Consider the following 23835-nt stretch of genomic DNA (forward strand, 5'->3'; position numbering starts at 1 on the left):
GTGGCGTCGGCAAGGGCGGAAGCACGTCATGCCCAACATACACCACAAGAGGGCGTAGTGTCCAAACAAACAACATCAGAGACCGGCAGCGATTTTTTTTTATGAAATGTTTTCTTTTCTTTCATTTATTTTTCTTTACTCATTTAATTATTATCTGAAATATTCCATATTACCTATAAGTCCTATTAGAATTATTACTCACTGCCACTTTAGTATTACTTTATTTAAATTTTATAATAATATTGTTATTTCAATAAGGCACTCGTCCTACATCTACTCCATATCCTTTTCATTCTTTTATTTTCACTCATAATACACTTTATACTTATATTTTCACATACATGTTTAAGATTGTTTATTTTCTACTCTTATTTTTAATGTGTTGTTGTAATCTGGCACAATAATGTCCAGATGGATTAACAAACTTAATTTAACTCCGCTTAAGCAATTTAACTGAACTAAACTTGTGATTCAGGCCTCTGTTTCTCAACCTACAGTGATAACTGTAATTAATTTTTTGAATGCTATAACAGTGAACACGTACACTCTGCGTAATTACATACAAAATGCAAGTTATGCTACAGATGAGTGTTCAGCAGCTGAACCATCCTGCCAATATAAGACAAACGTATTTTGTATCGTATGTATTAACTCTAAATAGATACTGACAGAAAAGAGACAAGAGAGCAAGATCACTACAGCTTAGCTCCGGTTTGACCTTCTAGTCAGAGTCCCATTCACCAGTTCATGTTTGTGACCTTCTCAGGCTGTAATCTACCACTTGGATGCACCACTTCTTTGGTCAGATTCTCCTTTTTGACAGTTTACCTCTCACTGTGAGGGTGTCCTTCACTGTAAGCTTTAAAATCCTGTCTCATTTGCTTTTCAGTCCACAAAAACTGTTACTGTTTTAAAATGAAAAAAATCAGGTTTACTTTACGATCTTACGTCGAGTGTCTCTAGTAGTTAAAATGAGTAAAGTGAGTAAGTAAAGTGAGCAAAGTTGGATGTTTTTATTCACTTCCTGTGTGAAACTTTTTATTTTATGTCGTTAGTCAGTATGAAACCAGGTCACTGGAAAACACTTGCCAATCTTAATGTAACAAAACCGCACAGTGTTTCCTTACATGTCCTTCAAAACTCACAGATTCAGCATGGATATCTGTAGCTCTGGGGATCAGCTTGACATGAGTGTTGATGCACTCACTGTCCCACTCGTGGAGATAAGTCGTATTTCTGTGCACACCAAATTCCACAATATTTTCAAGCATCCCAAGTGCAACTGATCCTCTCATGTCGTCAGCGTTTTTTTAGATTAAACACCGAGTTCAGTCAGATTTAAGGGGACTGAAGTGAAGTCACCCGAGTCCCTGTCTGGGAATCATGAATAAGTGAACAAAGTTTTTACACATTCCAGTCTAAAGCAGAGTGGTGGACTGTAGCGCCTCAGTTAACTTGTTTTGTGTGACCCCCAAAGTACAACAACCCAAATGTATTCAGTTCACAAAGCAACCACACTTAGATATGGAGAAGGAGGAATTGTCACATGTTTGGATCTTTTGCTCAGTCGAAGAAACTAAAAGTAAGAGCATGAATCAGCTCGACTTCTTCCATCGGGTTAGATGAGCAAAAAAAAAAATCACACAAATCTTCTGCTTGTGCTGAAACTGAAACACAAATGTGTCTGTAGGGCCCAGCAGAGTTCACATGTGGATACCTATGAGAATGATTATTTTTTCAAACAAGGTGTCAAACCGAATTACGGGAGATCTGGAGGGGTGGGACAACGCGATTTGTTGCTCATCCATGTGTCACATACCAAACTCGCCAGTAAACACTGGTCAGTGATGTGTTTCCCCACCGCATTCCAGTTCGCACAGTTACACTGACTGCAGCAGCTACAGCTTTAGAATGTCATACTGAAACAACACATCGGCCCCTGCTCGTCACAATACAAACCTGATGGACACTCTGGGGAGGGTTAGTGTTTACTGTTGCCTGGGGAATGGACAGAACATTGTCAGAGCTCTAGATAATGTGGAGGCAGAGATTCTTGTTAAGTCCCTTCTGTGTCCACTGTCTCACTATCAGGCACTTGCTGTCAGTCTAAGACACAAACTGATCTTCCCACAGCTGCTCCAGGATCTGCCTCTGTGGCCTGAATTCAACTATGAACACAAACAGGAGTTGCAACCTTTAACTCTACAGCTTTTCTTAGCTTCTGTGATTCTGAACCTCCTTTAAACACATATAAAAAAGTAACAAATGATTATACATTCATTATTTCCGATCTTGTTGCTCCAGTCTTGTTTACCTTCCCAAACAGAGCTGATCTGATGGATTGAAGTGTCCTCTCCAGTGAGGCGGAGGTTTGTTATTCTCCGTTGCTGTTGGCAACATATGACACACATATCAACACATTCCATTTTTTCAGTAGAAGTATAAAAACACAGAATATGTAGACCATCACCCATTAATAGACAATACAATCAAGGTTAACAATGCAAGATCAGATCAGATATATGAAATGAATCTAAACATCAGCCACATTTGATTGATTATGACAAAATAATGTATAACCAGAGGTAGAGTGAAGTAAATGGTTTCTAATTATATAGTGCTTTTTTTAGCTTCGATGAATACTCAAAGCGCTTTACAGTTGTGGTATGCCATTCACACACACATTCATACATACACATGTATATTCACTAGGGTTGTCAATAGATAGAAAATAACTAATTAATCTCTCATTTTGAAATTTATTAATCTAGATTAACCACGATTAAAAGTTTGTTTTTCTTCTAAAGACTAAATCGTATAAATTAACAAGTAATCACTTCAGACAGTGTGTATTTTAGAAAGTGTTGGTTAATTGGAAAAAAAATGATCACAACACTACACACAGAGCTGTGTTTTCAAAGAGGCTCAGGCTTATAACTCTTACCTATAAAGTGGCAGCCAGGTATTTAAATATCATGTATGATGAATTGCGCTGAGACAGACAAGCATGTTCACATTTTCTGGAGCCAATCCTGCTCTCCTCTTCTGGACAATATGACCTGAGAGTGAGAACAACCGCTCACAGGGCACTTTGGGAGCTGGGGTTGACAGGTGTTTCTTTGCTATTCCTGCAAGCTTCTCATGGGTGTGCTGCCTTCCTGTCCACCAATCTAGTGGACAGTCCCCCATGCATGCTTCAAGTAGCTTCTCCAACTTCTCCAGTTTAGCCAGCTCCGGTGCAATCAACAACGAGATGTTGGTCCTGTGCTGTGGCAGCAAGCAGACCCTTGTTTCGCTGGATCCGTTTGATCAGCTCCAAGCCAGAATTCCACCGGGTGGCCACATCTTGAACTAGCGCCTCTTCCTGCTGTCCTTGTGCAGTTTGCTGTACTCTCATTCAGACGGGACTTATCATTTGACAGGCTGTGTTTGAAGTGCGTCGAGGAATTCCTCTGCACAGTATGTCATGGCTCTGTTTTTTTTTACTTACAATGCAAATTATCTAAATTTCCATACATTGTCAATAACAATGAGCTGTGACACCCAGGTAATTGTCATTGCTGACTGACGTCCAGTGGTCACCAGTAAGGGTGACGCTGGCAGCTTGCACGAGGAGCTGAATTTTCTTCCGCACACCGGAAGTAAACAAAGTTGCATTAACTGCGTTAAAATATTTTATCGCATTAATCTCGGGCACAGTAATCTCATAGACTTTGACAGCCCTAATATTCATACATCCCCACTATCTGTGAGAGGCCATTCGGGGCTCAGCGTCTTGTCACTTGGTCATGCAGAATTTGAACGGACGAACCACTCTCTTTGCCACTCTGCAGAACAAGTTTTTGACCCTTTGAAATAGTTTCTTCTTAAAGGGTTTTTGACTGCTTGTGTTGACATCATCAACATCTACGGGTGTGATGGTAGCCGCAGATCCAGTGTTGGAAGAAATGGAGGTTGACTCTTCACTCGTTACAGTGTTGAAGGGACTCTCGTCTATTTTACCCAAGGGGGAAACAATCATGAGCTCAAGGGCAGTGTCTGCATAGGAGCTGGTCTCCATTTCATCTACCATGTGAACCATTGTTATAAACGGATGTTTAAGGGCTTCACTGGGACTAATCCTCTGCTCAGGATCCACTTGCAGACAACATGTCAGGAGGTCGAAAAATGCCATCTTGTCCTGAAACTCAAGCTTATCCTGTTCGTCCGAGATTCTTTTTTTATTAAGTTCCTCCTTAAAAGATATATAACTAGACTTGTCCGTTTCTGGCTCTTCCTTATGCTTCTTCGTGAACTCCTCAATCATCAATCTCCATCCTGATTTATCCAAAATAAAAAACTCCTCGCTGTATTCTCCAGAAGCCAGCATATGGTCTGCTGGCTGACCCAGCAGGTCCACCAAATTTTCCATCCAGCCATAACTACATTCGAAAGGGAAGGGGGTGTCAACTAAAAAGAGTAGCAACATGATGCAACCCAGTGACCAGATATCAATAGCTTCGGTCACTGGGAGGCCCAACATGACTTCCGGAGCCCTGAATTGAGGATTCTGCACCAGATGTCCAATTTCTGCGTCACTCGCTGGAATGGCCAGACCAAAGACAATCAGCCGGAGCTTGAATGGATGATCCTTGTGATTGAAAAGCATCAGGTTGTCCACTTTCAAGTCTCCATGTATGATGCCAAGACCTTTGAGAGCTTCCAGACTGACCAGTAGCTGGTGGAGCACAGGGCGAATTTCATTGAGACTCAGGGGCAACCATGTCCTCTTATGCATCAGGTCAAAAATGCTCTCGTCTAGCATTTCAAAGACCATACAGAAGAGGTGATTGTACTTGAAACTGTCAATAAATTTCTAAATGTTCTTTTTGTCTGAGTCAAGGACACTGATCGCTTTTAACATCTCCACTTCCTGAGAGATGTTTTCGTCATCAGCATTTAGAAATTTGATTGCCACCATCTCGGCATGGTCTAAACTGAAACACTTGGCAACTTTGCCGAAAGTTCCCGTTCCATGTATGTCCATGACCACGTAGCCCGAGGTATTGTTGTATACAATATCATTTGTCGCAATATTAATTGATTCTAAGGGTGAGCTTGAGCCTTCTGACGCTGTATTGGAAGACATTGTGGAAGACATGTCTTGAAGATGTAAATGACTGACTGATGTATTGGCAGGTGGGTCCCAGCACCTCACCACTTACTGCTCGTTCGTCCTTCATGTCAACCCATCAAAGGACGGTGTCTTTGATGCATGCATCAGTAGTAGTAGGAGTACTTACTGTATACCACTTTGTAGCCACAGACAAAACAATAATCAAAGGAAACATTTAAGAATGGCCGCATAGCTAGCTAGGGCGTAGCTCAGAATCATAGAGTAGTTATAGCCAAATAGATTTACACCTACCTGGAATTTCCTTTGGTATATAGGTGCATCCAATTAACATAAAAACACAATAAGTACTTCACATAAGCTAAAATAAAATAAGTAAATTTTCACCACTTTCTACATTACTGCAAACTTTAGCAACTATTTGAGCACGTTGAAGCCCTCAAAAAGCAAATTTATTGTACGGAAGAATAATAAAAATAAAGATAAAACATTTTAGGACTGCAAAGCTGTACTGAGCGGGCCCGAGCACATGCATTTTTAAGTGTTGCATCGTTTTGCATGAAAAAAAAAAAAAATGACTGAGGAAATATTGACACATCGAGCTGTTCAGGCTTGGAATTTGATCATGAAACAGAGCTTTGGTGGTGATAGGAAAATTCACAGTGGAGTTATGACAACATAGTCTCCTTTGGCGAAGGATGTACCTTCGCCGTACCTCGATGTTTACACGGTTTGAGGAAATGTCCAATTCTGAGAGAGATAAAGAGAGAGAGAGAGAGACACGCCACGATCACACCATGTGACGAAAAATCTATCTTTTAATAACTTTTTATCTCCATCTTGTTGTGATGACACTGATCTCAATTTGAAGTTGATCTGATGAAAGCCCTGGTACAAGTATATCAAAGTGAAAATGTGGAATATGGCCAAAATGGCAACTAAATGTAAAATAGCAGGCTTCCTGTAACGTTTTTACAATTGCACCTAAGACTTTTTTGTTTGTCTGGTCATGATACCCCTGTGTATCGATTTTTGTGAGGATTGGTCAATGTCAACACGTCATTTTGCGCAGTTTTTGAAAATTCCTCCAGAATAAGAAAATTTTCACCACTTTCTAACTTTCTGCCAATTTTGGTAAGAATTTGAGCATGTTAAAGCCCTCAAAAAGCCAATTCATTTGCCTGAATAATAATAATAATCCTTACAATTTCAATAGGGTCTCACCTGACCTTTGATGTCAGTGCTCGGGCCCTAAAAAATATTCATATATGTTCAATACTCACAGGTTAATAACTCCAGGGTCAAAGGAAAGCAATTCTTCAAGGTAAAACGGCGTGCTCTCACTTTTAGTTGTTTGCCAGTGTTAATGTCTCATTATCAAAGATGGGGAGGACTCAGAAAACCTTTCTTTATGAATATGAAATTTACCAAATAATTTATAAAGGGTTCATACGTCAATGGCCTAAAGGTGATTTTCATTCTTTCATCACTTCTCAAAGTCAAAAGACTTTTACTCACCCATGACTTGTGTTTTGAATGTAATCTGTGACACAATCAAACGTCTGTCTGACAGAGCCGCCTCGGACTCCTCTCTTCACATCTGCTCTGCACACCTTGTCTCGTCCTCCTGCTGAGGTATTTGTCTCACATTCATGTCCTCTTCCTTTTCTCCAGGTGTGCTGCTACAAACAAACAAGTATCTGTGACTTCAACAGGACGAGTGGTGAATGTCTGAGAGAGGTTAAAAAATCCACTCACGCTTTTGAGTGGACGGTTTCGGGAATTTGCTCAGCCACAAAGTTCAGCTTTTCTAAAAGATGAGAGCTCGAGGGTGCATTTTGCCATTTTTGTAAATATGCTCATATTCAGCCAATGTCTTGTTGAGTAGCATGATAAATAGCGAGCAACCAGTCAGCTTAGCTTTGCATAAAGACTGCAACAGGGAGGAACATCAGCCAACATCTGCCCAAAAGTGTAAAGTATAAAAAGTATTTATAAAATAAATAAACACATCAGTTTGTAGATGAAATTCCTCTGCATTTGTTCATGGTGTATATTGAAAAATGCCACTTTATTTGCTATGTTATTGTCTTCAATGACACATCAACTTGTACTAATACATGTGTACACACACATATGCCTTAATCCAAGTTGATTTGAATGAGCTTCGATGTACAAATGCAGATTGAACCACAAGTACTATAACAAGTCAATAAGCTCCATCGCCACCACACACACAGCTTCCTGTCTGCTGAGTGCACCTCAATCAATCAATCAATCAATCAATCAAATTTTATTTGTATAGCCCATATTCACAAATTACAATTCATCTCATAGGGCTTTAACAGGGTGTGGCATCCTCTGTCCTTAACCCTCAGCAAGAGTAAGGAAAAACTACTAAAAACCCTTTTAACAGGGTAAAAATATGTAGAAACCTCAGAGAGAGCCACATGTGAGGGATCCCTCTCCCAGGACGGACAGAAGTGCAATAGATGCCACGTGTAGGAGAACATCATCAATAATCAAAGTCTCTAGCAGCATTTGATGAGGGTAGACATCCCGAAGGACAACCCCAACATGACATGCCAAGCAGTCCCGCTGCAAGCACAGTCCATGCTCAGCAACCATCTAGACCACGATCCACCATCCAGACCAGACGCCACTCCAGTCCTCAGTCACCGTCCACCGCCGCCCACCAGGACCCATCACAAGCCACCACCGCGGTCCTGGTCCACCGCCCGTGCCCAATGCCAACGCGACACAGGGTCCGCCACCAGCACCACGATCAGCCCAGAATCCGCCACAATGGATCCACCACCGCGACCCCCAGTGTACGATCCACAAACCGCAATCCATGGTGCGGCCACAGAGGCCCTGGATCTGCGGGTGATAAAGCAAAGGGATTCCGGGGAAGGGGGATAGGGATGGAGAAGAGGAAGGAGAAGCTGGAAAGAGAAGCTCCGTGTGTCATGTGTCATAAAATAGAACAAGTAACGTTCTGGCGCACTAATTAGCTCTAACTATAAGCTTTATCAAAAAGGAAGGTTTTGAGTCTACTCTTAAATGAAAAGATGGTATCTGCCTCCCGAACTGAAAGTGGTAGATTATTCCACAGCCGAGGGGCTTGATGGCTAAAAGCTCTGGCTCCTACTCTTTTTTTAGAGAATTTAGGGACGACAAGTAGGCTTGAATTCTGGGAGCGGAGTGCTCTAGCGGGTTTATAAGGTACTAACAGCTCTTTAAGGTAAAAAGGCGCCATATTATTAAGGGCCTTGAAGGTGAGGAGGAGAATTTTAAATTCTATTCTAGATTTAACTGGAAGCCAGTGTAGCGACGCTAATACTGGAGAAATGTGCTCTCTTCTCTTTGTTCTCATCAGGACACGTGCTGCGGCATTTTGGACAAGCTGTAGAGTCTTTAACGACTTACTGCTGGAGCCAGATAATAATGAATTACAATAGTCCAGTCTCGATGTAACAAAGGCGTGGACTAGTTTTTCTGCATCTTTTTGGGAAAGGACATGTCTAATTTTGGAAATATTACGTAAGTGGAAAAAAGCGGTCCTAGAAATTTGTTTTAAGTGAGAATTAAAGGATAAATCAGGATCAAAGATCACTCCCAAGTTCCTGACGGTTTCATTGGAAGCAAGGGCAATGTCGTCTAGCGCAGCTATATCATTAGATAATGCATCTCTAAGGTGTTTGGGGCCAAGTATTATAACCTCTGTTTTGTCTGAGTTTAATAAGAGAAAATTGCGGGTCATCCAGGTTTTTATGTCCTTGAGACATGTTCGAAGTTTAGTTAATTGATTACTTTGTTCAGGTTTTATTGACAAATATAACTGGGTGTCATCCGCATAGCAGTGGAAATTTACCGAGTGTGTCCTGATAATGTTTCCTAGTGGAAGCATATATAATGAGAATAAAATTGGGCCGAGCACAGAGCCCTGTGGAACACCATGGTTAACTTTGGTGCGCACAGATGACTCATCATTAATTCACACAAATTGGGAGCGATCAGAAAAATACGATTTAAACCAGTTAAGGGCGGTTCCATTAATGTTAATTAACTGTTTGAGTCTTTGTAATAAAATTTGATGGTCAATTGTGTCGAATGCTGCACTGAGATCTAACAGAACGAGGACAGACACAAGTCCCTGATCTGAGGCTATTAAAAGGTCATTAGTGACTTTTGCCAAGGCTGTCTCTGTACTGTGATTGGCTCTAAACCCCGATTGAAAGTCTTCATATATATTATTTTCCCGGAGAAACTCAATGATCACTTGATCAGTTCACTGAGACTTTTGGATACTAATATCAAACCAAATCAAATTTCATTCCAAAACATCAACCTCTGTGTTGTGCTTTCTGACAGGTTTGAAAACCATACACAATCGAATATATACAATTTTGATAGGTCAGTTGTGGAGTTTAATAACTTTCATTTCAAAAGTCACTGCCCTGCAATGAAACTGCGTTTTTTAAAGAAAATATGTAAATCGTCTCACATTAAACATGATGGATCGACTAAATCCTTTGATAACTTTTGCATCACATCACCTCCACGTGCCTTTGATGTCCCTGCTCAGGGCTGTGTTTAGGTGTTAGTTGTGATCCAGTGATTATCTTGGTACAGAGTCCACTTGATACATGTCACAATTTGTTTTTTCTGTGTCTCTATAAGCTCTATTTTCATAACACTGTTGTCAACTGTTGCAAGTCAAACCAGTAGGGAACGACCTGACCTGTGTCCTCCACACATTTAGGGAATGACGTCCTCTTTCTGTCCTGTACTAATCTCTTATCAGCTTTTTATCTCAGCGTTATTCCATCTCTTTAAGGTTTAAGCTGGAATCGCTCTCTGATGCTGTCTTCCCATTGAAATGATGGATGTTATGTGGTTTGCATGTTTCTTTTCCCCCCAAGTGCATTTGTAGTTATAGCTGTTACATCAATAAATGGCTTTATGGTCTGCCATCTTTCTCCTTTTATTACCCACTTTGTTTTCATCATCCCCAACTTTGTCACTTTAGTAATCCCATAATTGCAGTTTAGCGTCTTTTTATCAGAGTTGTCCATTCTGACTTGAAAGCCTCGGCTGATCTGGAATAACTCCTCTCACTACTGCTACTGTCGCTAGTTTAGTGATCTGGTCACAGTAGCAGGGTTGTAACAATGAAACATGTTAATGTATTATCTCAACTCTCTACCATGCAAAACCAAAATGGTTCACGCTAATGTTCCCCTCCTACTTTAACCTTGAAATGAGAGAGAGTGAAACTGGCCTCAGGCATGTTACAACAGAGAAATAGTACTGATCAGTGCCCCTATTACCCGCATGGTTGGCCATTTAGCACTTCATTGTATATTTGCTGTTGAATCTTTTTCCACTCTCAGTTGAAGCAAACCAGTATTGAGTGTACACAGAGGAATCAAGCCATTAAATTCTCTGTTTATCCTTAAGCTTAGGTTTCGACCTTGATCTAAAATGGTCGGGACTTTTCAGACATTGCATATTTGAGATAAGGTTTATTGTCTTTGTTCATGTAGACTCCATAACCATAACCTTGTAACTTCATAACACAACCAGTCAAGGCAGATATAACGAGTAATAATAAGTCTGGATCTGTTGGAAGTTTCCTCCTGTTAAAATTGAGTTGTTTTTGTGTCCAGTGTTTGCATAGTATGGTAACTTTGTGTTGTAAGGTCTTGGCCATATTCAGCAAAGTGCACCATAGTATTGGGGCCATGTTGAGACAAAAGATTCTGAGATTTCGAAAAGAAATGCATAATATATGAGAATGAAGTCATAATATCATGAGACTGAGGAAGATATATTATGAGGAAAACAGTCGTAATTCGACAAGAACTCAATGTCAATACCTGATATGAAAGAGCTTGGGGTGCAGTTCAAAGGAAATGATTGGTCTGAGGTTTACAGTACATTCGTAACTTCAATTTGAGGCCATTTTGTAATCTACTATCTTTCCTGTTACACTAATGGCTGGTCAGAAAGATCCTGTGTCTGACCCAGACACCTGAACAAGATAAAAGAGTTTGTCTGCTGAAGGACAAACACAGCCGGGGAACCAGGGAAAAGGAGACTGCCTTATCTTTCATTGTCTTGCTCTTGCTGTGCCTAAGGCCAGATATAGTTGATAGAAAGCTTGCTACATTTCTTTCTGGCACTGGAGTACTTTTCCATTACATGCTGCCTCTGATGAAATCTCTGTGCCAGCAGAAATGTGCCGGACACAGGGAGGATGCAGGCAAACCTGTAAATTTAGATTGGGCTCAGCAAAAGAAGTGAGAGAACATTTTTATATCATAATACCTTGTTTCCCTCAATCATACTTAGAGCTGGTGAACATAGAGTCAGGAAAAATCAAACAGTCTGTCAAGGGAAGCAGAGCTTTTGCAGCACAGAGGCCATGAATGGATGATGATGATGATGATGATGATGTAAGAGCTCACAATCACGGCTCTGCTTATATCACCTCTTAGTTATCCTTCAGACCTTTGTTGTCTGGCTGGCTACGGGTGACTGGTATTTTAGGGTATTTTTAGCCAACGCAGTAATACAGCCACCGAGCTTGTTTCCCGACAAGTCTTAAATCGCCCTGTGCTCTTTAGGTGCCAGGGAAACTCAACAAATCATGATTTCTGAGACAGGAGGACAGTTTAGTCAAAGCACACATAGGGAGATTGGAGAGAAATGCATGAATTATTTATCATTCAGGGTTCATGATTTATGTAATACAGCTTTCATTTAATACAATTACACATTAAAGGCTAGAGGCGCCTTGAGAAGACGGTGCATGTACAGGAGCCACAAAAAATCATTCCAACAATTTAAAGTTCACTAAAGAGGATCAGATAAAAAGGATAATGCTAAAACAAAGCCTAACATTTGCATAGAAGCTGACAACGACCACTTAAAGCTGCTTGTCAAACCAAATCAAGTAAGGCTGTGACACAGAGTCGCCATAAGGCATTGAGTTGAGCAAGAGTGTGTTCTACTAAACATTTGTTTTTTAAGAGGAGGAAAGTATTGTTGCTCTTATTGTATCTTTGCTTCATGTTGGCTGTAAATATGATCTCACTGATAAGGTCTTCTGAACACCGGGTCCCACGTCTTAGGGTGTGTGTATGTATCCAGTGAATAGATGTTGATTTACCTCTATTGGATTTGTAGCAGTGCACTGGAATCAGGGTGATAAGAAGTGGGTTTCATGATGATGCAATAGCAAGTGGGTTAAAAGAATAGTTTGGTATTCTCCCATGTTTGAAGTGTGAAGGCAAAACTGGATATTTTTTATGGGCCCCAGAATTAGTGTTGAGATTTTTGTCTGATGCATTTTTTGGTATAATTCTCTCTAGTTAACCTGCCCTGTTCCTGCCACTGCCAGATCTGCTTGAAGGACATCTCATCTCACTTTCAGCTTTAACTTAAAGACGCAGTGTACTTTACAATAAACATGAGGAACATGCAAAAGGGAGAGAATAAAAAGAGCAAATGCAGCAGAAGCAAGATATCTATACTTTTAACTATACTTTTAATACTTTTCTCCAGGCTGCAGCTTGACAAACATACTTGTTTGTTGTTTGAAGTTGTATCTTTGTCACTAGTAGCGCACTTACGTTTATTTTTGCGTCCGTTTCAGACCCACCTGACTGGAGCTCAATCAACCAGTCAGCCTACCTAACAGCTGAACATGTCACCGAGATGTGGATGTATGTGTGTCAGCTCCTCTGGGAGCCTCTCTGACCTTTACTCACCTTGCTCTGCTCTCTGTATCTTTAGACAAACACAACACAGTCAATGGCATGTGTCGCCATACAAAAGAATTTCTCCTACACTTCCCATAATGCAGTGCAGTAGTAACCTTGGTTAAACTTTCCCCTCCTGGTAATTTTGCATGGCTTTGATCCAATGACCTCAGTGTTTTTAAAGGTTTAAAAATAAAAACACCTTAAAAGGTTTTGATCAGACATTAATTCAGACCCAGACCTATAGCTGACTATTAGCTGACATTTACAGAATAAGTTCTTACACTTAATGGAATAACATGAGAAAGATGTCACGTCAAGGATGTTTCCTGTGTGAGCATTGTGATGTATTTTCTATATCCTGAGAAACTGCGGGAGTGTATCTAAACTCCAGGTCACGGTTGGATTCCACACGACTAAGACACAAGCACATGCTCGATGGTGTGAGGAGAGCCTGTTGTGTGTAACACAAAACTGTTTGAGTCCTGCTCTCCTCTCTGCCTGGGCCTCTGGCCAACAGACAGATTAACACACTGACAAGCGCCAGTACATCTTTTACACTCTCAGTCTTGACCTTTCACCTGCAGCGACGTAAAGTAATGATGTCTGCCACCGCAAAGGCGCTGCTCTCTGTGGCACCGAGTGTTTCATTCTCAGGCCACTAGGAAACGCAGCCACAAGCTAATCACGGCTAATAAGAGAGGCGAGACCGCCATTGGAAATATTGTGGTGAAACGTTTCCCGCTCAGAGTGAGTGAGTGGAAACCCCAGATGCTGGCCTCCTTTTCGTGGATCCATTCAGCTCTCTCCATCACAGACCATAAAGTATCTAATTTATTCTGTGCTGTTTCACTACCAGGAACTCACCAGTGAAGAATCCAAGAGCAATAATGATGCTTTTGTCTGGAGGTGCGCTGCAAGCACAGAAAGTGAGAAAGCCAAAGGGAAGGCTGGGAACCAGTAGGTCACGGAGCTCACCTTACACCTCTTGTTCCCACAATGTTTTGGCTGCCTTCCCAAATCACAAACTTTTTTTTTGTTGCTCCGCAGACACAGAGGGAAAAAAGTGAGTAAGCTGTTATTCTTAACTTTAAATCAGAACCAGCTTGTAGTATCTGACACCATCATTTTGTAATCCCAGGACGAACACCAGTTGACTGTGTAAACAAGTGCAGAGCTCCCTCCCGAGTCCTCAATGCAAAGAATCTTTCCCAAGAACCAGCAACTGGGAACTTTAACTCTCTGGAAGGAGAGAATTCCCACCAGCCTTTTGTTCGTCTTTATCCCTTCGACATTACTGTTCCTCAAAGAATCCATGTGGCTGGTAGAATCATCCTCTTGGAGATTGTAGTACATGAACTGAACTAAATGGTATGTAAAGTGGGATTAGATGTGATGGAGCTCCAAGGTGCAGCTTCTCAAGGCTTGTGCCAGAGCAGAACCATGGATGAGGACACACCCCGCACTATTAACCTGTGCCTTGCCCAATAAGCCACAGGTTTATACATGTTTCTTTTTGTATTGGACCGTCCCATGGACAAACATACCGGAGTTGTCAACTGTACACTTCCATACAAGAGGCCTATACCGAACAGAATGTACCTTACGTGTCAGCACATGTCAGGTAAGCAGTGATGAATGAAATGAAATGAAAATCCATGTTGGTGTTCATCTTAAGGCAGCTGTTAAGGTAACACGATGTAACATCCACCCCATTTCTGACACAAAGCTGCATAATGAGCATTAAAGTGCATTACTGCTAAATTCAACACACTGTTTGATGTATGCTGCTACACTTTGACATTGTTTTGTATGATTGCCTTCTATTGGCTCAATAGAAACTGTAAAAAATAGTGTGAAACTGACATTACATACATACATACTCCCATTCCATGTCCTCTCGTTTAGATCCATGAAAGATGATGATCTTGAAAGCAATGAGTCTGAAAAATCTTCGGAAATTTACAGAGCAAAAGCTATTTTTATCAAAATACCACCCACCTTCAATTTTATAAAAAAAATGTTTTATCCAATAAGCCCTATACATGAAAGTCATCACACCTCAGTTGCATCAGCACAGATAATTTGATTGAATTTACCCTTTGAAATCCTACCTCCAGTTTTACGGTCTCTGTATGATGCTCTGTAAACATTCTATGAATTCACACTATCTACTCATGTCTTCTCAGAAACGCAGAACATTTCTTCAGTAAAAACTTGGTCACACTGAGTTGTGGTGGGTCTCTACCCTGCACTGCTCCCCTTGTTGTCAGACATGAAAAGAGGCAGCTGTTTTTGTCCTCAAGCGAGAGCAGGGAGAGCAGCAGAGGCTCCCTAAAATAAACAGGCTATCTGTGCAGCCCCGGGGCTGGGTCAGGGTCACACTCCATGCTGCTCGCTCACTCGGGTTCTCCCTGTCCGCAGCCAATCACAGCGCTTCACTTCTTTGCTGGCAGAGAACAGATCACGTCTCTTGAATGAAAAACAGTGCATTAGGACAATGATCGGTCCCAAAGTTTGAACATTTAAAAAAAAGGCTATGCCTGATTTGATGACTCTGAAGGGGTCACTTTGTGCTGGAAATAAATTCATGTAATCTTCTTTCCCTCTCATCTCATTGTCAGGTAATTGATTTAGGAGGTTAATAATTTAATATAATATCATCACAATTTAATAACAGCACTGAAGTGGATGAAACGCTGTACAGCGTTATATTGAAAAAAATTCTAGTGCTGAATATACATTCTCATACTCAGTATATTTTAAATAGGCCTCAGCAAAGTTATCCCTGGTGAATTCAGTGGTAGACAAAAACTGTGAGGTGATTGTAAAAATACATTATATTTAATGTATTTCGAGACAATATTACGTTCATGTAATTTATATAATAGTGTTCTTCAGACAAGAGTCGACAGCAATGCTAGCAGCTCTGTAAAGCTATTAACAGCAGTGCTTTGAGCTATATGCTTAAATTAGGAGGCTCTCAATGGCAGTAGTTACACACCACAAACATACTTTTGCATGTATAATCTTCAACATGTTCATCATCTAAGTTTAGCATTTTAGTATGCTAATATTTTATATTTAGCACTTAACACAAGGAGCAGCTAGGGCTGATGGAAATGTCAATATTGTTAAAGGGATTTGACGTATGCAGCGCTAATAAAAGACCGGGGGAGGCACAACTTCTTTACAACTTTGTTTGCAGGTTTTCAACTTAAGAACAAAGTATGCGAATTGAAAAAATACTCTGTTCTTGAATTGGTTGAGTGACAAGCATCTCACCACTGCCTCCCATTTTAGGTTACAAACATAATAATGAAAATCTTTTAGAGGGTTGATTGTCAATGGATTGTCATTGTGTTTGCAGGAATTAAAGCACATGTACGACTACTGATGTTATATCGATGTTATTTATAACTGCGCTTTTACCCTCTATGACACATCAAAGGCTGCATCCATGTTTTCATTCGTTAAATGAGTTTTCATACTCAAACAACCTCTGTCCATGCGAGCTTTTGGCTCTGTATCACCTTTAATTACGTGAGCCTCTCCTTCTGAGAAGCTGTTTTTTTTTTCCATTCTTATGGCTGCACATAGGCCTCACTGGATCACAGCTATTGAACTGAGGCCTTTATTACAGCAGGTGGCTTCAAGTTCCGAGGAAAGAGGAGGACGCACGCAGGGATTGACTGTAAATACATAAACATCACGTGCGCTCTCTTTAATTCAGAGTGTCTGGCACTTGAACTCATGTTGAAGTTGCAATGTAGACCTTGTTATTGAGATAAAGGTATTTCAGATCTAATTGAGACACATTGAGGGTTTACTTTGAATTTGTAATAAACCACTTACCATTGATTAATGACAATTTTGTGCAGTTATATTTTATTAGGAAATGTAGACTAAGTAATTTGTGTCTACTCGCATGGATCTATGGCCATATCAGTTTGTCAGTCCAACATTTTAAGTCCAGGCTGAACCGTTTGGATTTCTCAACTTTTCAACAGGAGCTGTCATTAGGTCAAACTTGAAGTGAAGTCATCAGTGACATGTGTACACAGACAGAGGGTCTAAAACTTCCCAATATAAATGAAAGCTTATTTACTTGAACATGAGTTATTTTCGTCCCTAAAAATGAGTGAATCATAAAAACACTTTCACTATCCTAGGAATTTAACCTGCCTGTTTGCTCAGAGAGCAGAATTCATTGCTAACACAAACACTCTGGTCAGAGTTCTGGATTTTATGAAGTCTGTGGAAGGTTTTACACTGATATTAGAACATCAGAACTTAAATTCTTTTCTATGGGGCTTTATCGCCATAAATCTATACTCTTAATTATAAGAATCAGTCTCCAAAAATGATTGTAGCAAGGAGATGTCAGCCTTTTGGCTCCTCTTATGAACGCTAATTACAGCCAGGGTGAGTATTGTTTTGAAAGGATCATTTTTCATCCTGCTGTAATAAAAATGTGTTGGAGGGCAGAGCGGATAGAGTGGGACAGTATATCGCCAGTGTTTTCCAGCTCAGGAAGGAGGCTTCCACCACAGGGACAGTGGATCTCTGTGGGTAGGAGGCCTCTGCAGGCGTGTGGCTCGCCACTGGCCACTGGCTCAGGGGACAGCTGTGTTACTCTGCAGTATTTGGCCCTTTGCCCCGAGACAGCAGTTGCCATAAACAAACAGCGGTGAAAGCTACTGGCCCAGTCCCCAGCTCTTTTCAAGACGGTGCAGCAGGCCTGCTCAACTTCAACAAGTTCACTCCATTAAGTTTGAATAAGACTTAAAAAGCATGTTGGAGAGTGGGGCTGGTAAAACACACTGCTTGTCCTGTCCAGAATGAAATAGAGACAAAGTGGCTAATGGACAGTACTGTGTTTCTACAAGTGCTGTTACTGCGCACCTTGAAGTCACATGCTATTAGATGCATTGGAAAAAAAAAGACATTTCCTTTTTGGAAAGTTCACAAGAACACAATGCAGCCAAGTCAAAAAAGTTGGAGAACATTTGTTACACAACCAAAGAATTATTAAAAAAAAAAAACTGACTCAAGGTTTTCTTGCTAATTATTTCCAGAGCTTTCAATTGAGTTTGTTCATCTGTCAAAGAGATGGACTTGTAGATTATCTTTTTCATCCAGAGCAGTTAGTTAGTGGAGTAGTGATTTATACTACTACTACTATCAGTCGAAAAGAACCTTCAATGTTTACCTGAATGTTTGTTTTACTTAGTTTTACAATGATTAGTTTGTTCACTTTATTGGTGAGCTTTATTGTTGAGAGGACTGCAAAGACGTATGTGTCTGACACAGTAGATGATTAGCTTGACTTAGCTTGAACGTTACTGCTCTTATACAGACTAACCAAACCTTACAACTTGTTCATTTGTAGGTTTAAAGAATGTGTTTGCCAGATCTTAACTTTTGTTCTCGTTCTGCTGACTGGCTGTGAATTTAGCATCACATTTAACAGACAGACATTTCTGTCAATGCCTTTGTAAGTCTGAGCAGCAAAGTTTCATTTAAAATAAATTATAATAATCTTACAACATGTATCAAGGAAAATATCACATAAGTGATTAGCTGTTGATATGGTAATCCCTGATGTCAGGCCCTTTAGCACACAAACACACTCTTTCTCCAAGCTTTTTGTTATGGCAACATGTGGTGTTGAGTTTGCCCTCTGCCAAGTTAAGCCCAGAGGAGCTGTTGATATCATCATGGCTGAGTTCATCCTCTCTGAGCTTCTGGAAAGCTTATACTCCCACAAAGCTAGATTATCCTTTCTCCCCCAACACTTATCCTGGACAATATTGTCCTGTATTGTATTCTGTTACTCACATCCCATTTGGTTCAATATGCGTATAATTAATCCCAAACATCATATGCTCTGTGATTTAGTCTTTTTAATCATGCGTGGAAACTTTCTGTTGTCATGTCAAAATGTGTCCTGAAAAAACTTACTACACTTTTACACCAAACAAAAAATAACTTTATTAAGTGCCCTATGAGTGACCTTAAGTAATGTGTAGAACACACTCAAATGATTTTCGGTTTGTTTTCAGCTGTACTTACCAAACTGAACAACACACTTTAATACAGGAGCAATGTGAAAGCAGGTGGGACATTTCATTACATGCTAAGCTCGTGTTGGATCCTCTAATCACTCTCAACACATACATGGGTTTTGTGTGATTTACAAAACAATATCACGAGTCAGTCACACAAGGCAGCTCTCCCGATACTTTTATTATTTTTATGAGCATGAAAATAGTGTTAAACCATTTTACTTTAACATGACCCCAACTCCATGGTCTTGGAGCGGAGCCTGACTTAGTTATTTTCCATCATCATGAGCACAGCATCCAATAATTGAGTTGTTTGGTATAACCAATTCCACGTGTTGCCAACAGACTTGCAGGTCCTCCTGCAACTAAATGAAAACAGTTGAGCCATCGGTGAAGCCCAAAATCCCCGACAGACCCTCTGTGATGAGGTTCATTTTGCATGCTAGAGCAGAAAATCAGTGGTTACGCAGGCATTAGTCACATGCCTGTGGTTGATCTATTTATTAAAAGTAAATATATTGGATGAAATGAATACATGGACAATATCGGTTTTATAGAATGTCAGTTTTATATCTTGGTTTAATAGGAGTAAATATGTACTTGGGTTATGATAACTGTTGGTTGGGTAACATTGCTGCAAATCTACAAATTCTCAAAATCACAGTCAAAGTCTGTCATTCTGCACAGGATGTACTTCCATTGCCGATCTCTGAAACAAAGTGAAAGACAAAATCAGTTGAGTGATCGCAGAGTACCCGATTTTACTCAGAGTTTTTCTTTTGGCCTGATCTGCCTGAAAACTCTGGTCCCAAATGCCGCACAAAAGAGACTTTTTCTTCCCACTCAGCAATGAGGGGTTTCAACATTTTTGGTTAGATTTTACATCCCATTGCCACATGGGATCAGAAGTTGTTTAGAGAAAAGAGCAGATGTTTTGAACAAACCGTAGCACTCCAGTGAAGGTGGTCTGAGCACCTCGGATGAAGTAGCCATAACTAGGGACTACCAGCTCTGCCTCTTCTCTGTAGTGTTCAGGAATATCAGAGGTCTTCCTGTGGAAAGCAACAAATGCTTGGTAAAAACAATATTTCCTTGGTTAGCATTAATGTGTAAACCTTGAAATGAATACAATTTGGTAAATGCACTTTCTTGCATAGAGTTAGATGATAAGATCGATCCCACTCTCAATTGCTACACTAAAAATATAGCTAAAGCCATGGGAAGGTTATTTGAGCTATGCACATGCACTAGATTGGCACAGTGAAAATACATAAAAAAGAAAAACAGCCGACCAGTACCTCAAAGCTTTAAAAGTTGTTATGTGCTGGATTGTTTCTTGGCCAGGAGAGGTGACTCCCTGGTTTCTAAGATAGCAACCTAGCACTGAAGAAAAAGACCACCTAACCTCTGTAGGACGAGGAGGTCGGCATTCTTACACCTCTAGTTATGTACGGACTAAACACAAAAGTAAATGCGGTAATGAATGAACTTCAGAAATGTCGACATGTGGACTTGAGAGGGGAATTAATTTGTTCATCTGACTCTAAACAAGAAAGTGTCCAACTATTCTTTTAACATGATAATATTCCCATGAGTTGAACATACATGCAGGAGTAGGGACATCGGCGTTTGTAATAGCAGCAGTAGAACTGCCACTCCCGGTCAAGGACAGATTCAAAGTACTTGCTTTGTACTCCCGCCACCAGGCCATTACGAGTACAAGTTGAAGTCCTGCAAAGACACATTAGAGTCATTATGTTCTTAAAACTACAGTGAAAAAGACGTTAAATGAAACCCTGTATATTCTTTGTTCCATTCATTCCAGTCCTTTACATTCCCTGTATAATGAAACCTTACATTGGAAGGAATATTTTGAGAAATAAAACACTGACCAAACTTTTAGACCAAGAGAAATTGAGTCCATGTCATTTGAAGTAAATACTGGGTTGTTGACGGTTCAGTTGTTTATGGCCCTACACTAAACTGTCGCCACAACACATTGAAGAGGACCAGGTCCAATCAGCAAGAGCTGCAGCGTGTGTAGACATGTGTCATGGCAACATGGGCACAGCCTTCAGCTATTCAACCAATGGGGGTAGTTACCCTGCAGGGTAATGTGCGAGCCAATGTAATTCAAATAGACAGCAGGCGTGGCAGTGATAAAGAGTGTTCACAGTGTTTGCCTTTGAATAGAGGAGCTGGGTGCAGTTGATCTTAACTGAAAAATAAATCTGATGCGCTCAAGCAGGTTCTGCTCTCCAGCCAGAAATGTTGATCTGAAGCAGATAGTACAGTTGATGTTTACAAAGAGAAGCCAGGCTACAATTCTCCCTCTAAACAGGATCTCTAATGTTCGATCCAAGTCCTCTAATTAAATCTACCTTTCGGTGCAGCCGATGATTAGTCAAACATGTTTATGTGAGTTGTAGCATTTGGAGTGGGCTAAAATTTGATTACCTGTTTGCACGGGAGAATATTTTTCTTTCCTTTTTTTTGTTGCATTGGCTGTTTTTACTCAACTTTTTCTTGAATAGCATTCTGCAAAAGCTTGGACCCTGTAAAATAGAGTGGGACATATTTCTCCTTAGGACTATTGACAAGGCCTGTTAGATGGATCTTATTGAAATTCACTAGAGGTACTTGTGCTCCAAGGAACTGTCTGTTGAAAACACATTACTGGATAGAGGCCGAGATTCACGATTTTATATGGAAATAATAGATGACACACATGTGGAAATTGTGAGATAAATGCTGTGATTTAGCAGGGACAAGCAAGTACGTTTTGCTGACAATCACCTGCTATTTAAATGCAAATTGTTCATCTATTTCTTTTTTTAAATGGCTAGTTTAGAGATTTTTACATTTGAAAAATATATTTATTCGTGCATACATGGACAAATATGCAGTTTAGAATGAGTGAGAAATATCAGATCCTGCTAGACTGGCCACCCCTTTGTGATTTGTAATAAATTATGTTGGGATTTGGTAGTGCACAAATAGAATTGTCTAATAATGGTGTCTGTTTATTATTATTATTAAACATTGTGAAGTGATTAATGAGGAAACAATATTCAATTTTACCTCAATATCACGTCCTGTTAGCAAGCCAAACTATAGCTGACTTTTAAGCTAGCTAGTTGAGCTACACAGCAGAAACACATGGAAGTTGAAGTTATCCATTCGTTTTCACTTAATAAAACCTTAATAAAAAGTAGCACAACAGAGCAGCAGCTTCAGCTTACTGCAGTCAACTAGTGATAATGTGGTCGGCTTTATACGCCACCAAAATGTCTGTAATTTCGTCTTTATATGACCAAAAACTTTCTGTCTTGACGCTCTTGATGAGGTCAGGTCTCCCATCTGTGTATGTCCCCCACTTACCTGCAACATGGGTGCTTGTGTTCATACAACAGTTTTAGAAGCAGACTACACACAGGCCTTGTATGGGCCATTATTGTCTGCCAATGGTGACCTTTAGCAGCCTGTGTTTCTGGACACAGTCTGTACTAGAATGAGGGTCCATCATTTATTAGTTGAAAACATTTGATCTGTTGCCTACTTTCTACAGATGAACCAAAGATGTGCCTGGAATGTGGCTATCACATGGATCTGTCTGTAATTATGTATTATCTGGACCTAATTGCTTTTCTGGCATATTTTAGTGAAACCCAAACATGTCCACAGCTGCTGAACAGAGTAAAGGAGAATCTCAGTAGCCTGATGTGAAATGGTATTTCATGGTGTACACGTGTATCCTGACTCAGATGTCTCTAGATGACTAATTTGTTGATTTCAGTTCTTTTCTGTTTCATTTTGGTCGTATATCATTCTGTTGTATTTATTAATTTCATTGCTGGCTACATCCCTGTTGGCCACGGCACTTAGTTAATGCAGCTGCAGTAAGATTAGAAACCAGCAGCAACCTTTCATCACTGTGACTTCATGTGCCCCGGGTTAGATTTCTCACTGTGACAGCTGCTGAAATGAGTCTTGCTTAAAAAAATTTAGTAAATTCAACATAAAGGTTGTTTAAACTTTAAATCTTCCCAAGATGTGTAGAAGCCACAGTCGCGTCACTGACGCGACTGTCCTGCCACATGCCAAAGCTCACTGCTGTATAAGTCAAAGATAAACATGTGGCAACAAGTGAGTAAAACACTGATGTGTGACAGAGGACCCACCACTCCAACCCAGCACGGTTGATGTCGTCCCACCAGCAGTCACTGGGCTCCCCCAGACCCTCAGGTGTGGGCTGGCACTCAAACGTCCACAAGCGGTCCGAGCCGTTCTCCTCACTGAAGAAGCTCCTGATGGCCACGAGGACCTCTCCGTGGGGACACTGGAAGTTGAAGCCCTGACGGTAGCCGTTGACCCAGGCCATGTCATGATGGTCGTGAGACTGAGCTGCGACCGTGGACAGCAGGGACAACGCCAACGCCACCAGAGCAGGATTCATGTTGAAGAAATCTGTTGGTCCTCGCAGATCTGCTCTCCCTCACAGCTGCCTTAAACTCCTCAGAGCCCTTTGTTGTCCAGATGTTTTGTATCCAGGAGTGATGTGTAATTTTCAGCTCACAGGACAAATCCAGAATTACTTGACATTTTAAGGTGGACTCTGAAATGGAGCATAAGCAATGTCCCACCATAGAGATGGGTGTACCTTAAAAGTCATCACTTGCAGATGACATGCAATTCAGATATTTATTCGATGCTTTATTTGACTCTGGATAATGTGGTCATGTGTTAACCATGTAATTGCTTAGCTTATAAACTTTACAGTGTAATTTACTTCTTCAATATAAATGGCCATTTGGAGCATAAAACTATCTTATTTTGTCATAAATTGTCACATTCCGCCCATAAGAACTTCACCAGATCTCAAATT

The 23835-nt window shown here is 40.5% G+C and overlaps 1 protein-coding gene across 1 annotated transcript; it reads right to left on the reverse strand.

Annotated features, from left to right (window-relative positions):
- Nucleotides 1-19113: 19113 nt before the first annotated feature.
- On the reverse strand, nucleotides 19114-23588 carry dpt (dermatopontin). The gene is made up of 4 exons (XM_053430848.1): nucleotides 23132-23588; nucleotides 20556-20681; nucleotides 19895-20002; nucleotides 19114-19659 (listed from the first exon to the last, which is right to left on the reverse strand). The coding sequence occupies exons 1-4, from the start codon at nucleotides 23404-23406 to the stop codon at nucleotides 19593-19595; spliced, it is 576 nt and encodes a 191-aa protein (XP_053286823.1). The 5' UTR covers nucleotides 23407-23588; the 3' UTR covers nucleotides 19114-19592.
- Between the last annotated feature and the right edge of the window lie 247 nt (nucleotides 23589-23835).

Source organism: Pleuronectes platessa, chromosome 9, assembly GCF_947347685.1.
Source record: "Pleuronectes platessa chromosome 9, fPlePla1.1, whole genome shotgun sequence".
Taxonomy (NCBI): domain Eukaryota; kingdom Metazoa; phylum Chordata; class Actinopteri; order Pleuronectiformes; family Pleuronectidae; genus Pleuronectes; species Pleuronectes platessa.

Bases quoted from the DNA above. Each gene is read 5' to 3' on its own strand.
- dpt (XM_053430848.1), bottom strand. From the start codon at position 23,406: ATGAATCCTGCTCTGGTGGCGTTGGCGTTGTCCCTGCTGTCCACGGTC. The intron at 20,003-20,555 runs GTATGTTCAACT...TGCTTTCCACAG, and splicing joins CGATGTCCCTACTCCTGCAT to GAAGACCTCTGATATTCCTG. The intron at 19,660-19,894 runs GTTTGTTCAAAA...ACTTTGTTTCAG, and splicing joins ACCTTCACTGGAGTGCTACG to AGATCGGCAATGGAAGTACA.